The sequence below is a fragment of the Homarus americanus genome, unplaced genomic scaffold, assembly GCF_018991925.1.
Source record: "Homarus americanus isolate GMGI-L3 unplaced genomic scaffold, GMGI_Hamer_2.0 scaffold39155, whole genome shotgun sequence".
In the NCBI taxonomy this organism is placed as follows: Eukaryota; Metazoa; Arthropoda; class Malacostraca; order Decapoda; family Nephropidae; genus Homarus; species Homarus americanus.
Genome location: NW_024737042.1, coordinates 13,687,945 through 13,705,520, shown reverse-complemented (window position 1 = coordinate 13,705,520; position 17,576 = coordinate 13,687,945). Strand labels below are relative to the sequence as shown.

The following is a 17,576-nucleotide window of genomic DNA, read 5'->3' as shown; positions in this document are numbered from 1 at the left end:
TGGGTAGATGACCTGCGGAAAGTGAAAGTTTGGTTCTGGCGAGGCACCCGTATATGAGAAATCACAGAAAGTGAAACCGCGTAAAGCGGGTAATGCTGTTTTGCTCTCCATATGCCCTAGTTTATTCACTTATCAGTTGTGTAATCGCAGTAGTCAAATCAAGCCATCATGTATGAATTAATTTTAAAATAGAAATTATAAAGTAAAATGTTATAAGACAGTGGTTTAGTAGTGCTGTTAATATGTGTGTTGTGTAAGTGTCTCATGTCACCTCACCACCTCGCCATCTGACTAATCACCCCTCATCTCATTAGCGCAGTTCGAGTTACATTGATTTGTTACTGTATGTACATTTAAAGAAATATTTATGTTTGCAGAGTAATTATAAATAGACCCAGCTCATAAAAACTTTACTATTGGCCTTCCCAACCTTGTGAAGATGCTGCAATCTTTCAGAAAGTTGGGAACCTTGTCTTCAGGCCGGAGCAGAAATGTTTGAACTGATTTTATCGCCATTTGCTCAGATTTTCCAGTACCGTATTGCTTTATATCATTATTTATAGTTTCTATACATTTAGTACATTCACCTTAGGCTGAAGTAGGTTTTACTGTATCATGTGTCTGAGGTGTCTCCGTAGGTGTGAGTGTATTAATGGAATTAATCTCATTTAGTGTACTAGTTCACTAAATCGAGCTAAAAATAATGAACAAATAATGCCTTCCGCTAAATCAAGAGTTAGTATAATGATTCCGAATCGAGAGTATGCTGTACAGTCAGCATAAAATTATTCTGCACCTCTGCATGCAATGGCTGTCACAACGAACACTGTGAGACTGACACCATGTATTGATAGGGTTGGTACCGCTGATTGTATGATTCATTGTAAAACTAATGTGCTGTTATTCCTTATATCATGTGTAGTAACCACAGAGAAATTATCAGAATACATATACAGTATAAACCAAAGCACTAAAACCAGATAATGTCATAGCATTATATACAGTAAGATCTCATATTTCGATTTCATTTTGCGTTTTTGAATTTCAGTGAGCCCTACCTAATGTAACCAAGTCCTATATTTGGCGTAAAATATTGTGAATTTTGCGAGATCCAACCAGCTGAGCGTGAGATCCAGCCAGCTGAACGCGAGATCCAGCAAGCTGAATGCTGGCCACCGTCTTGAATGACGTCACAGCCCTCATACCAGTTAGTCATTTCTGTTACAACGCCGGTTTTGTCAGCTGAATTGGTGCAACGTGATTGAAGAATAAGGAACGCTGTTTGTAAATGTGAACTTTTGCATACGAATGTTGGCTGTAACACGATTCCATCCTCAATGTTTGATTCCATCCTCAACGTTTTGAGCATGGTCCGCCGGGTTATGTAATGTTTACAGTTCACGTTTGACATCACATGTTCAATTGATTCGTGGTCTTGTTTGTGAAGTGTTTTTGAGAGGTACTCTGTAATCTTTTATTTTTCTCCAAATTTAGCTGTTACCCATTAATACTGTATGAAAAGAATAAGTAAATAGAATGTTTGCAGGGAGGAATAATAATGGTTTACACCAGCCCTCTGTTTACATCGCGGATCAGTTGAATTCGCGGTTTCTGTCGATTGCTCTTCCATTTTCGCTGTTTTTCCAATTTTGTTGTGTTAGCTGGTGAATATGGAAAGACAAGGTAAGTAGAATGTTTCGCCGCTCTGGTGTTCAAATTGCCAGTGGTGAACATAAAAGAGGTTTACAAGAATGCAACTACAGTGAGTTCTGCTATAACGTGTGTTTTGTCAACGCTAATTGACTGTAACGCGATTGATGAATAGAAGAACAATATTTGTAAAACGCTAACGCGCTTTGCTGTAATGCATTCCACTCTAACAGTTGTTGTGGCTTGCCGGTAATGCAGTGTTTCCAGTTCACGTTCGACATCACATGTTCAATTGATTTATATGTTTTGTTTGTGAAGAATTGCCGAAATAATTTATGCAATATTTATGTATACAGTATACTTGTACAGTATATGTAAATTGTAAAATTTTAAATAAGAGAGAAAAACAAAATACGTAGCGTTTTACACCCATCTGTTTACATCAATACCATCAGTTTGAAACAAGTGGGAAGTTTTTGCCGCCCTCAGTGATTTTTTATTACTGTTTCTCCAATTTTGTGACTATGGAAAAGAAGAATATCTCAGGGAAGCGTCTGGATCGATTTCCGGCGGTGATCATAAAGAAAGGCTATAACACTTGAAGAAAAGCTTGATGTTGTCAAGCCGTTTTGAAAATAAGGAAAGAACATGTGATATTGTGCATGCAACGGAATAAAGGAGTCTACTTTACGCACCATTAGAGACAATGCAGCAAAGATTAAAGCAAGCTGTATTGCTGGAAAACCTTGAGTGCTAGCAAAAGTGTGAGATCACGGCCAAAGGAACTTGAGGAGATGGAATGGCTTCTAAGTGTTTGATAGAAGATCAAACAAAAAGCGATCTGGGACCAGCTTCCTCACCATTAAAGAGAAAGCCTTATCAATATATGAGGACCTAAAGAAAAAGCTGAAAATCCTGATGATGTGTTGCCTTTAGTGCTAGTAGTGGATGGTTTTGGTTTTAAGAACTGCTATGCGTTTATAATGTAAAGTTATGTGGTGAAGCAGGAAGTGCCGATTTACAAGTGCCCGGGCATTTCCTCCCACTGTAAAGAAATTGATTCAGGAAGAAGGCTACACCTTAGACCAAATTTTAATTTGTCTTCTATCCTGAGGAAATTGATAAGCAGTTGCAGCTCTGAAGACAATGACTACAATGCAGAAAGGAGCAGGATTGCAGTTCGTGGTGTTAAATCTTTTTGGCACCTTATAAACAGCTTTTTTTGAAAGAAGAAAGACGGCAAAGCAGCAAACATTAGACGTCTTTTTAAGTTAACCCCAAGAAGCAGACTGAAGACACTGAACCACAGCCATCCACTTCGAATTAGACGTTTTTTCGTCCCTCCCATGCAACCAAAACTGCACCTGATGATGATGACGATGACAACTGTCAAATCCTGTCTGCATGACTCCTCAACTCAACATCAACCTTCTCCCCATCAAGTTATATTCATATTTTTTCAAGGTAAGGTGTAATATTTACTGTATGCTTTCATTATTAGATATGAATGTAACATTTATTTAGACTGTGCTATTCTTTGTGTTTGGCTAACTACAATTTTTTTTTCGATTTGAGTAATTTGCACCTAACCCTATTTTCTCCAAAAGCCCTGTTATTTCTGTTAGCTAATTTCTAGAACGCAAGGTTTTACAAGAACACAACTATTAGCTATAGCAGAACTGACTATCGCGTTGTAGCCCGCGCCATCCTAGTGACCGCCGGGCTACTATTGTGTGCTTTTTTTTGGTGGTGCTACCACCTGTCTAGTAAGGTAATGGCCTCTACCTCTACTGGGGGTCCTACTGGTGCTGGTGGGGGTGGGACAGACCCACCTAAGCGGCCAAATAAGGAAAAGGAGAAGGACTATCATAAGGAGTTAAGTTTGCCAAGTACTGGCGTAGGGGCAGCGTAGATTAAGTTACTTGAGGAAGGCCTAAAACTAGTTTCGGAAAGCACAATCAGGTCACAAAAGGCAGAATTTGTATCATTTGGAGGTTATAGATGGGAAAATCAGAGGTTGATGTGGGTGGCCAGTCTATATTGTTATTTTTCCCATTAGTTTATGTATTTGCATTTGGCTAATTAAATTTGGTGCAATTTTTCCCGTCTATATTACTATAAAATACAAGATCTTGCTGTACTACACCATAGTACTACGTTTAATCACCCACATACGGTAGGAATGGCAGGCACTGAGAAACTGAGGTGCCAGAGGAATTTTGCATACTATGAGATACAACTAAATTGTAATACTATGATTATAACCACTACAGTGATCCTCAGTTAATGAACGCCGTTAGACGAAATTTCGTTAACGAATTACCTTCCAAAAGAATCTTCAACTCGATTAACAAACAAAAATTCGGTTTACGAAATCCTTACGAAATCGTGTCAACATGTTTTCGCCTGCTCACCAGCTGAAGTATTAGTCCACCAATACAGTAATCGGTTTTAGGGCTTAAATTCGTTACCATTTGAGTAAATATCAAGAAGGTTGTACTATTCAATAATTTTCCAAGTTTTATATTAAAATTTTTAGTCATTTTAACAATTATTTAACATAATTGAAGTACAGGGAACTAGTTGTTAGCGAGCCAAACAGCCACTTGACTCACCCAGAATGGTGTCAGTTTGTGTCTCTGCTCAGTGGAGGAAGCATCTTGCTTGAGACTCTCTTGAACATAAACTACTTTTACGTTTTTACAGAACAATTATTGGTCATTCTGAAATATATTTTACATATTGACAATACATAGTGCAGTGCAGTGCTGATTTAATCTTGAATTACACCAAATGAACTTAAAATTTTATGGGTGAAATGGCGGCATGAAACATGGGGTGACTTCTCTTCCACCCCACTGCCTTCTCTTCTCCCTTCTCCTCCACCCCACTTCTAGTTCCCATCATCATCAACCAGGAGCCTTCTACATGCACACCTCAAAGTGCCCGTATATCTCGGCCTATAAGGCGTCGGGGTGCATAAGACGGCCCCCCCAAATTTCCATTTAAAAAGTAGCTTTTGAGCTCTATTCGCTGTATAAGACCAGTACCCCAAATGTGGCACTTACCCACTGACTCAGTAGTCCTTTACCAACCATCCTTGGTTTTTTAAAATAAGGCCAATTCACTTCAAGTAATGTCATCAAATGTTACCTGCTGGTGTAGTGTAAACACTAGTGACGTCACTGAAGCGTCTGCTATTTACCGGTAACTGGAACTAATGTCTGTGTCGAGTAAAATTTTTCCATTTACTTGAAATGGATTTACCGATTTATTTGTTTATTTATTTATTTATAATATACTGTAACATATTAAACACACTGCAAGTATTTTCTTTAATTTATACGCTTGCTTCGCACGAGACGATCGGTGGTGGGAGTGTTCCCTCGTCTCGGTGGTGGGACTGTGTTCCCACTGTTTATACAACAGCTACCAACAGCTACCACCGTATTCTAATTGTGGTGTTTCATTAGGATTTGAGTGAAAAAGATTACGGCACGTACTTACTACATACATTTATTACACAAACATATATATATATATATATATATATATATATATATATATATATATATATATATATATATATATATATATATATATATATTTTTGAATTATTTTTTTAGGTACTGGTCCTTGAAAAGACGGGCTATAAATAGCCTTTCTTTATCTCCATCTCACCCTGAGCCAGAGGGAAGGGTCGTGGTAAATAACATTTGTTTGCTTTTTTTCCATTTACTTGAAATAGATTTACCTAATTATTTGTTTATTTATTTAAAAGTCATTTACTGAATATTCTATGTAAAAATAAATTTTAAATTAATTATTTATAGGAGATAAATTATGATCAGTAAATATGGTATTATCATTCCAGACACAAAGACGGATAAAATAGCCCATCTCCCCCTTTCTTACAGCTGCCAATGGGAAGTGTCTTGGTAATTAAATTTGATGTTTATTTTCATTGTTTGTCTAATTTATCATGTATCAAAGTAATATTACTAAAATTGTGTGTAGGTAGTAGGCAGCTACCAAACAGGTAGATACTACCGCCTGGGAAGATATTGGAAGCATAATGTGTTGTCTAATGGTAGACCCTGCTGCCATATGGCATCACAAAATTGTGACCAAGTCCCAGGTTCAGCGCTGACCTGACTTTCCTGCCCATTTACACACAATTGCAGTTTGAATTGTTCCTCTAACTTTGACAACACTACATACATACAGTATATTATTTCTCACTTTTGATATTTTTTTACTTTTTGTATTTATTTATGGTTAGTTACTTAAAATAAGGCCAATTCACTTCAAGTAATGGCATCAAATGTTACCAGCTGGTGTAGTGTAAACACTAGTGACGCCACTTAAGATCTGTATTTAACTGTCGGTAGTTTCAAGAATTAATGCAGTCATTTACTGAATATTCCTTTGTAAAAATAAATTTTAAATTAATTATTTATAGGAGATAAGTATTATTATCAGTAAATATACCGATATGCATTACTGACCACCTCCACGGCTATAAATAGCCCAATCTTGCGGTCACTTTCCTTGTCTCTCATCATGTTGGGGGCGGGGAGGTGTGATGATAGCTGTGTTTATTACAGGGTATAATGTTCTTTACGGTATGTTAGACAGGTTTATAATACATTTTTATTATTTTAATATACCGTAATCTTAATTTGAATTCAGATTGCCAAACGAAGTTTCAGTATAAAATAATTAGTGGTAGGACTTGTGAGTGGCTTACTATGTTTCCACTCCCTTGAACATCACAATATTTAAGAGGTAAGAATTTTATACTTGGTGATTAAGACGACCCCTAACTTTGGGCAGATTTTTTAATGTTCAAATTCCTCTTATAAGCCGAGACATACAAGTGCAGTGGGTGCAGGGGTATGCTATAACGAATCGATCCTGGCTTCACGTAATATTCATATAATCTAACTGTTTTACCTATAAAATTGAGAAGTTATAACGAACGCAACTCCTACAACGAACGCGGATGAATACGGGACTATTTCGCCTGGCGCATGAATATTGTTGTACCGCGACCCACAACAAGAGCGTCAGGCGCCATCTTTGTCTCATTGTGTAGCCAGTGCACCACTGTTATTGTTGAAATTTCGTCTTTTGATGTGGAAATAGAGTTATTTGTATAAATATTTTGTTATACAAGTGTACAATTGTGACAATGAATCGTCCAAAGCGAGTGAGAAAGCTCATAACTCTTGAAACTAAGAAAGAAATCATAAAGAAACGTGAGGATGGAACAAGCATTGCGAAACTTAGTGATGAGTATGGGATGGCTAAATCGACTATATGTACGATTTTAAAGAATAAAGAGGAGTTGAAAACAGTGCAAGTGGCTAAGGGAATCTCTAGACTTAGCAAAGCAAGGTGTAATGTGATTGAGGAGATGGAAAATTTACTCTTAGTGTGGATAAAGGAGAAAGAAATGGCAGGTGATAGCATTAGTGAAGCTATAATTTGTGAGAAGGCCAGACAATTGTTTGAGGACCTTAAAGCCAAGACTCCCAGTGCAAGTGATAGTGATGTGCCAGTGTTTATGGGTACCAAGGGGTGGTTTACTGGTTTCAGAAGGAGAAATAAAATACATAGTGTTGTGAGACATGGTGATGCTGCTAGTGCCGATAAGGAAGCAGCTAAGGAACACCATGACATTTTTTTGAATATTATTAAAGAGGGAGGCTTTGTTTCTCAGCAGGTATTCAACTGTGATGAAACTGGACTATTTTGGAAAAAAATGCCTCGCCGTACATACATTACCAAGGAGGAAACTTCTGTCCCTGGCCATAAGCCAATGAAAGACAGGCTTACCCTCCTTCTTTGTGCTAATGCTTCTGGTGACTGCAAAATAAAGCCACTCCTTGTGTACCATGCAGAAAACCCCAGAGCTTTAAAAAACACTAGGAAGACCCGCCTTGGTGTTATGTGGCGGTCAAACCCAAAGGCTTGGGTGACCAGGAATTTATTCTCTGAGTGGGTGATTGAGGTGTTTGGACCCAGTGTTCGGGAATACCTCAGGGAGAATAATCTTCCACTAAAAGCTTTGTTGGTGATGGACAATGCACCAGCCCACCCTCCTAATTTGATGGTTGAATTGCCAGAGGAGTTGAACTTCATCACTGTGCACTTCTTGCCACCCAACACAACACCTCTCATCCAGCCCATGGATCAACAGGTAATTTCTAACTTTAAGAAGCTGTACACAAAGGCACTGTTTAGAAAATGTTTTGTGTCCACTTCTTCCAGTGATGTTAGCTTGAAGGAATTTTGGAAGAGTCACTTCAATATAGCAGATGCTGTTTTTTTAATTACCTCAGCCTGGAAAGAGGTTACTGTGAGGTGTCTTTGTGCTGCTTGGAGGCCATTGTGGCCTGAATGTGTCCTTCAAAGAGACTTTGAAGGCTTCGAAGAGTTAGAAGAAGAGGCTGTTGTTCATGAAATTGTGGCTCTGGGCAATTCCATGGGCCTGGAAGTGGATGATGATGATGTTGAGGAGTTGGTGGAAGAGCACAGTAAGGAATTGTCCACTGAGGAGCTGCTTGAGCTTCACAAAGAGGAAAACGAGACACTGAAGCGGAGCTTAACTTCTGAGGAGTCAGGGGAGGAGGAGGACAAGGAGGAAAGCCGCATCATTCCAGCCAAAGATCTCAAGGATGCGTTCTTTTGCTGGAGCAAACTGTCCAAGCTTGCTGAGGATTATCATCCTGATGTTGGTTCTGTGCAAAAGGCCATCAGTGTGTTCAATGACAATGTTATGAACTACTTTTGGAAGGTCCAGAAATCAAGGTTGAAGCAGCCAACCCTGGATACCTTCTTTACAAAGATAACAAAAGAACATACAGACAAAGTGCCTGTGAGACAGTCACCAAAGAGGGCTAGGAAGGATGACTCCTCTCCTTCCACCTCTTCTCAATAATTCTCTCCTCCCCCTCCTCCCCCCTCCCCCTCTGCCTCCTGTCCTGCATGCTGAACAACACTAAGGTAAGATAAAGTACCGTATTTTTTACATTTTCCACAGAATTTTTTCAGTGTTAAGTGGTTGTATTTGGGGGCCTGGAACGGATTAATCCTATAACGAACGAATGCTATAATGAACGAGGTTCTGGAACCAATTACGTTCGTTATAGCATACCCCACTGTATTTTACTGCATTTATTTTTAGTTTGTATGTAATTTTCGGTGAGCTGGAACCAATTACCCAAAATCCCATTGAAACAATAGTTTCGGTTAATGAAATTTTTGGTTAACGAACGACCTTCTGGAACGAATTGTGTTTGTTAACCGAGGGACCACTGTATCTGAGAAAGTGATGAGAAGTGGCATAATAAAAGACCTCAACCAGAAATTTTTTTTACAAAACATTTGTAACGTAGGAAAGTTATACAATATTACGCAGAGGGAATTGAGCTACCGGAAATATGTGAGTTAAGAAACGAGCTATATCTCTTTAATATGTCACAATATATGAGATGAATAGGGGGTTAACTGAGGGTAACTGGTAGTAAAATTCACAAAGCAAAAACATTGTCAGTGTTATTTAACACAGTGTAGCAAAGAATTTTGCCAGAGGAAGTGTGCTCGTTTAAAAGAATGTAATGAATCTGTTAAAAACGGAGCAGTTTCGATCTGCAAAGGGCAGATAATCAGAGCAAACAGCAGGAGTTGTAATAGGCCATACTCCAGTAATAGCTGTGTCAGTCATTATGAAGACCTCAGAGAGAACACGCACAACAATCATAGCACTTCATGGAGAAGGCCTGAGCAATGGTGCGATTGCTAGGCGGCTTGGTGTTTCCAAGCACGCCATAGCCTTATGGATAAAGCGCCACGATAATACAGGACAGATCCTGCACCAGCTTGGAGCCGGGCGGCATCGCTGCACAACCCCTGCACAGGAGAGAGCAATAGCAGCTACCATCCAAAACAGACCATTTACCACTGCCCCCCAGCATCCAACAAGAACTTGGATTGGCTTGCACACCACAGGCAATCAGAAACAGACACCACAGCATTGACCGCCATGCCCATATACCCACAAAGAAGCCACACCTGACTGAGGAAGACATGGAAAGGCGCCTGGAGTACAGAACGCGTTAGAACAGGAGTTCCCAACCGGGGGGAATTCCCCCTGGGGGAAATTTGGATATTCCAGGGGGGAATAAAGAGATGAGTCCAAAATGTCCAAAGTAGCCTTTTTGATGGGTTGTTGGTTAGAGAAAATATATATTTTATGGCTAAATGCTCTTTGGCTTTTAATTTATCCTTTTTCAGAGCAAGGTCAGAATTTTGGTCTTCAAATAACTATCATGCTACTGGTTTCCAAATTTGAGACTGTCCTTGCCCTGGACGTGTACAAGCGGTTCCTGGTAAAGGAAGCCGCCACTCTCGTGTCTCGGGCAGGGACCGTCCTTGTTCTGGACGCGTATGGACCTAGTATGGGTTGGTCGGGACCATAGGGAGCTGTCGCTCTCATTTCAGGACTCAGCAGTGACCGACCAGGTACGGAGATCCGCTGCTCTCTGTGCTTGTCTGGCCGTTGTGTGGTTAAGCTGTAGTTACGGTGTAAATGTGAACAGGGATTGTTTCAAGTGTTGCTTAATGAGGCAGCAGTAAGAATGAGCTGTGATAGTTAAGAGCAGGTGATAAAGGTGAACAACTTATGTGAGTGTGCAGGGGGGACAATAGGCCTGGCACACACACACACACACACACCCACCTCTCTCTTACACTCCACATGTCCACTCCCACACACCACCATCACACTGCACACACCCACACTCCACCCTCAACTGCACACCACCCTCATTTCTACACATCCACACACCACCCTCTCATATTCCACAGCCTCTCACTCCACAACACCCTCATATTCCACACCTTCACCCTCACACTTTCCACATCATGTCACTGTCACTTCCCTCCCCTCCCTCCCCCTCCCCCATTTTCCCAGTCATGGTTTGGTGGTTTTAGGCTTGCAGTTTTTATCTTATAAAATATCACAGACTAAAGTTAGGAGAATATAATTTGCATTGCTATAATCCTTCCAAGACCGAATATTTTGAATATAAATGTCATATATTTTGCACAAGATAATTTTTTTTATCCCTATGTAATAAAATTAATTGGAACATGTCAGTTCAGTGACATTTTATAAGAGAAAACCTTAAAGGCACTCTTAAGGACAGATAAATAAATAAGCACTAGACCTTGGCATCAACTGTCAAACATATCACCTCGCCTCCCCCCCCTCTCCCCAATCTTCACATCAGCTGATCGCTAGTAAACAGACCATTTCACGTCCCATAATTTTAGCTGTGTTGATTTATGAGTGTTTGTTTTAACATAATACTACAAAAAACAATGTTTTGTTTATTCTAGGAGATGGGCTGAGGTGCATCCGGGTAGACTCTCGGTCTTTTTAGTATTTTGTGTTTCTCTCAAATACCAAACTAAATTATTCCATTGAAACAACACTTCGATTTACTGCGAATTTGGTTTAAAGCGACCTCTCTTGGAATGTATCTTGTATTATATCGACGTTCTACTGTACTGTAATTTGGTCGCTTATACAAAATAAAGAATAAATTTTAACTAAAATAATTGTTTTCTCTACATATAATTTGTAAATAAGCATGTAACTTATATCACTCAGGATTTTATAGTCCACTCTTGTACAGTAAAACTATTTTCTCTATTACAGAGCAAAAGAGTAAAAATTTAAATGTTCTAATGTGGGTTATAAATAAAGAAAATATAATATAAAACTATAAAATAAGAAAACAGAGTATGTGTGTGTGTGTGTGTGTGTGTGTGTGTGTGTGTGGAAGGTGAACGCATGTTAAGGCCACTCAGTGAGCTGTCCTGCGTGGTTGACTCACCCGCCTCCCTCCCTCCCATGTGATGTCATGGCACACACACACACACACATACAATAGTCTCAGTCAGCTGGTTGACTGCCTGGTTGAACTGTGGCATCGCTTAGATGATGGTTTGAGTGTGGAAGATTTTATTTTATTTTATTTTTATCTTTTTTTTACATAAAATATGTGCTAGTGTATTTTATGATATGCTATGTATCAGTTTTATAGATTATCATAGCAAGTATTGTTTATAAAGTGGGTATGTCACTACTGGTGTCAGACATATGAAGAAATGACTTAAGTTGCTTTCGTATTGTTGGACTGAATTAGAATTTTTACCAAAGGGGACATAGTTGGGATACCGGGAAGATTCAAACAGTTGGAATTCTGATAAAATCAATTGCACTGTAAATGAAATAGTCTATGTCATTGGATTTACCTTAATAGTGGAGACGTTCTGCTTACAGTGGCTGGCCTGACATGAATGGGGGAGGCTGTTGGGTGTTACTGGGCTAGTACCGCAGGAACCAGATTTTACCAGTGAGTGTTGAATATTAATTTTGGTGCCCTAGATACTCTGTGGTGCAATGTATAGTACAACTACTCCTCGACTTACGACATACTTGACCTACGACCACCCGGACATACGACCGCCTCAGTCGTACCAAAATTTTGTCAAATTACGTATTTTCGAGTCCCAACGTTAGTGATTGCGCTGTGTGCTGACAAAATTTTCGTTTGTAATTCACTTTAAAATGGCTGGCAAGCTTAAAAGTGAGAGTTTTGTGGTGCTGAGAAGAAAAAGAGGCACCCATTTTAGATTTTCTATGTATTATTTAAGCATTTTCGACTTACGACCAATTCGACTTACGACCTGGATATGGGTCCCTAACCCCGCCGTAAGTCAAGGAGCAGCTGTACTTTATACCCAAAATATTGGGGTACTACAGCACCCTCCCTTCCCACATCCATGTACTGGGTGGAGTGAGCCAGCACACACCCGACCACAACAATAACAAACACCAGACTAACCAAGCGTGGAATGCAGCGCGGCGAGTGTTACCCACTTGGCCAAATATGCTGAGATTTTCCCAGATAATTTTATATAACTCGACATTTCCCAAATTATTTTATAATAAATTCTGAGACCATATACATGCTGAATTATAAAATTCCGAGATATTGATTGCTGAGTAATCAAGGGTTTACATTATTCCCCCCGGCCCCGATGTGGGTCAGTGACCTGTGCCCAGGTTGGCTAATCCCCTTAAAAAAAAAGTCATGCTGCTACCATTGCACATCCACCTCACCATTCTTATTTAAGTTCACTGAAGCCAATGACTCAATGCTATATGGCCAGTGTTGTACGTTGATGCCGTTAATTTAACGCTGTCAATGAACGGCGGGAACTTTTTGTTAATGCTGACGCCATTAATTTTTTGGGCAGGTGACGCAGTTAACTTTTCACCCAAGCGTCAATTTGTTCGTCAACTTCTAAAATGTTCAAATTTTCCAAGTTCGATTTTCAATTACTGTATCTTGTTATAAAGATGACTAGGAAAAGTTTTGCCTCGCCCGACGCCCGATTTTCGACAAGGACACTTTCCCCAACAAGGCCATGAGGGAGTTGTTCATCAAATACAACACCCCCATCCCCTCTAGTGCTGCCGTGGAGCACATGTTCTCCATGGACAAGGACGTCCATGGAGAACATTCAGCAGAATGAGTGACAAGCATTTTGAGATGCTAGTATTCTTGCGGGGGAACAAATGAATAATTAAAATTATATAATATACCCGTAAATCATAATAAATGATGAAAAATGAATTTATATTTTTTTGATTTTGCATATGTTACTCCCATACACAGGAGAATACGCATTTCGGGGCTGCATTTGTACGTCACTGAAAACTCGTTGACGCTAGTTGTTGACGCTGACGCTAACGGCGTCAATTTATGAAATCGTTTACGCCGATGCTGACGGCATCAAATTTCTCAGCCGTTTACACACTGGCGGCTCCACTTTTTTCGTTGACGCCGCATACAGCACTGTACAGTGACCCTCGGTTAACGAACTCAATCCGTTCCAGAAGGTCGTTCGTTAACCGAAAAGTTCGTTAACCCAAACCATTGTTTCAATGGGTTTTGGGTAATTGGTTCCAGCTCACCGAAAATTTCCTAAATTCAACAAAAATGGTAGAAAAGTTCACTTACTTTGAGGTGTGTATGTAGAAGGCTCCTGGATGATGATGATGATGATGATGGGAATTACAATGGGGGTGGAGGAGAAGGAAGAAGAGAAGGCATTGGGGTGGAAGAGAAGTCACCCCATGGCACCATTTCACCCATAAAATTTTAGTTCTCTTGGTGTATTTCAAGATTATTTTCTTTAAATCAACACTGTACTGCATTATATATTGTCAATATGTAAAATATATTTCAAAATGACCAATAATTTGCTTGGAAACACAGAAAAAAGCGTTTAGTTGAAGAGAGTCTCAAGCAAGATGTTACCTCCAGTGAAAACAGAGAGACTAACGCCTGTTTGCTGTGTTAAGAGGCTGGATGCTGCGCTTTAAACTAGTCACTTTACCTTCAATTATGTTCAATAATTGTTAAAATGACTAAAAAATTGAATATTAAACTTTTAAAATTATTGAATAGTATAAACTTCTTGATATTTACTAAAATAGTTAGGAATTTAAGCCCTAGAACCGATTAATGTATTGGCGGACTGATACTAAAGCTGGTTGCCCGGCCAGTGCAAGCGAAAACATGTTGAGGTCGGTTCGTAAGAAATTCGTTAACCAAATTTTTGTTCGTTAACCGAATTGAAGATCCTTATGGAAGGCAGTTAGATTGGCCCATTTAAGCGTTAGATTAGCGAGGGGTCACTGTATATGGCACAACACTTTTCACATCAGTTCAGCATCATCATCGTTGTTTTTTGGCCATTTTGCTTGTGTGGGTTACCTGATGACAGCTCTCCATGCTGCGCAATCTTTTGCAGTCTAACTTGTCAGGTTCCTAACTCTTACCTTATTTCTTACAATCTCTCCTTATGTCATTCTTGGCTTACCCCATCCACATTTGGGTTCATGCACCTCATGACACAATTGGTCTCATCCATTCTGTCCACATGCCCAAACCATCTCAACCTGCCTCTATGCAAAACTTCATCCATACTCTCCATACCCAGCTGCCCTCTTAGCTCTGAACAGGGTTTCCTGTCTTTCAGTGTCATATTACACATGCTTGAAAAGTTGCCCTTTTATCCTCAAGAAGGCTCATTGAGGAAAAAAGGGCCTCCTGCCCCCTGTAATGTTCTCTGTACTGTACATCACTGGTTATGAGGAACACTGGGTTTATACCTGTAAACTTGTTAGCACAGTGTGTAAGTTACCCAATACATACTTGTTATAAAATAGGAATTCTTTACCACTCCTGTATTCTTTTTATTGATTTCTTGTTTATTTCTTTCAGACTATTTGTCAGTGGGCACCAGCGATAGAATTTCAATGCTCGTGACTGTGTTGCAGACATTAAGAAAAAAGAAGATTATTGTGTTCTTCAATTCCTGCCATTCTGTCAAATTTCACCATGGTGTTTTGTCTCATTTCAGTCTACCTGTTCTCTACTGTATGGTAAGTTAATTACATCAGAATCAGCAAATTAATATTTGAGAAGTACAGTATTTTTTTATGAAACTGAATACTGGTATCCCTCGTTTAACAATGAGGTTGTTTTCCTGAAAAACCTAACTTTAAGCAAAATTATTGTTAAACAAGGGATAACAGCAAAGCATGGAGAGTGAATAACAGGCTCAAACGATAGGGTGGTAAACACTGAGTACAGTACAAAGTACAGTGATATCCCCATTAGCCGGAACAATTGGTGCAAAGGACTTCTGGGGATGAGAGATTTCCGGGTAACAAGACGACTTTCTCAAACCCGAAAAAATTCCTTATCCCCGGAACCTTTTCCGATTACTGGGAAAAGTTTCCGAGTGTCTAAACAAGACCTCTTGCACAGACGCACACTAGCCCACTTCTCCAGAACGTTTCTGGGAGCTGGAGATGCTTTCCTTGAGTCTAAACTATACTGGAATCTGTAAATACAGTTCTAATTAAGTTAAAGACTTGAAATCTTTACTATAATAATCCAAAATAGTTTATCTAAAAGTTTGGTTAAATAAATACATTAATATCGCCCTTAGCCAGAATCCCTCAAACCTGGAAATCTCCGATACCCGGAATTGAAATTGTCTCGGAAAATCGTTCCGAAAGCTGTAATTTTCCGGAAAATTCCGGTTTTGGGAACGATCTTCCGAGGGGCATATTTTCCAGAAAATTCTGAGTTTTTTCCCCGATATCCGGAAAATTCCGGGGATATATTTTTTTTTCCCGGGTTTGAGAGATGAAAATCAGACACATTTTCTGGAAATTACGAGAAAATTTTTCCGTTACCCGGAAAATTCCAGAATATTCCGGGGATGAGGGATATTTTTCTGGGTTTGAGAGATGATGTAATGCTCAATTTCTGGAACTTCCGAGAAAATTTTTCCGTTACCCGGGAAATTCGGGAATGAGGGATATTTTTCCGGGTTTGAAAGATGATGTAATGGTCAATTTCTGGAACTTCCGAGAACTTTTTTTTGTTACCCGGAAAATTCCGGAAAATTCCGGGGATGAGAGATTTTTTCTGGCTTTGAGAGAGTCGTCTCGTTACCCGGAAATCTCTCATTCCCGGGGATATCACTATATGGGCATGAAAGAAGCTGTGTGTTACAGCAAAGACTCCCATAGAGCTGTGGGGGGATTAGTGGGTCTTGTGTAACTGATCTGACCTGATGCACTGTCAGGTGGAGGTAGGATGGGGGATTAGCAGTCTCATATTACTGATCAGTTGGAATGTCAGGTTACCCTTCCTTGGGTGGAGGATTAGTGGGTCCTATGACCTGAAGACATCTTGAATAAACACAAAACCTGAAACATTTTTAGAGAGATTGTGGTAAGTACAGATATAAGTATAAATGAGCAAAGTTGTATCCCTTCAACGTTACTCTACATAATATTTTAAAATATGGAGTGAGAAAGAAGAAAGGTGTGGGTGAATAGAGAGATGGATTGGAAATGAGTGTTGCCAAGTACTCCTCAACAGCTGATATTTAACTCGCTACCATGCAGTCACACACACACACAGATGTGTCTCAGTTCCCTTGCTAGGGGTGTGTGAGTGGTGTTGGGGTCTGTGTGTGGTTGTTAGAGGGTGTGTTTGTGTGTGATGTAGGGGTGTATGTGGGGGGTAGGATTGCGTGGTCAGTCCCCTTCCCCCATTTCCTCGCTCAAGCGTGGCTAATTGTGATAGGGAGATGAATTTGATACCATAATGATGCTTAATAAATTCTCTACCAAACGTTTCCAATAAGATATCCTTAAACAAAATATTTCTATATGATATACTGATGGGAATGCCATTCTTCTATATAAAAACAATGTAAGAAATGTTGATACCAGAGTCAGTAAAATCAGTTCTAATTTCGTTAGACACACCATTTTTTTATCAAAATAATTCTGAATACTTTATCTAAAACTTTGGTTAAATAAATATATTTAAAAAAACAAATGTTCGATATGATACGGGTGTGAATGTCTAATTGTGTCTTAACATTTGCGATGAAGGTTGGGTGAGAGATTATTGGGTCACGTTACTAACTTGACCTGATGCAACGTCAGGTCACCCAGTGTTGGGTGGGGGATTAGTGGGTCTTGTGACCTGAATATGTCTTGAATTACATTATTTTTTACCTATGAGGTACTGTGGTCCCTCGGTTAACGGGCACAATCTGTTCCAGCAGGTTGCTCGTTAACCGAAAATCTCGTTAACCGAAACCATTGTTTCAATGGGTTTTTGGGTAATTGGTGCCAGCTCACCGAAAATTGCCTAATTTCAACAAAAATTTTAGAAATTGACACTTACCTTGAGGTGCGTATGTAGAAGGCTCCTGGATGATGATGCTGATGTGAATTTGAAGTG

General features: G+C 39.5%; 1 protein-coding gene across 4 annotated transcripts in view; it reads left to right on the top strand.

Annotated features, from left to right (window-relative positions):
- LOC121872727 (ATP-dependent RNA helicase has-1-like) overlaps positions 1-17,576 on the top strand; it is a 163,108-nt gene that overhangs the window by 75,694 nt on the left and 69,838 nt on the right. For all 4 annotated transcript variants that reach the window (XM_042375744.1, XM_042375745.1, XM_042375742.1 and 1 more), the window contains one exon: positions 15,024-15,184. In XM_042375744.1, the coding sequence (XP_042231678.1) occupies positions 15,024-15,184 (161 nt within the window). The remainder of the gene's footprint in view (positions 1-15,023; positions 15,185-17,576) is intronic.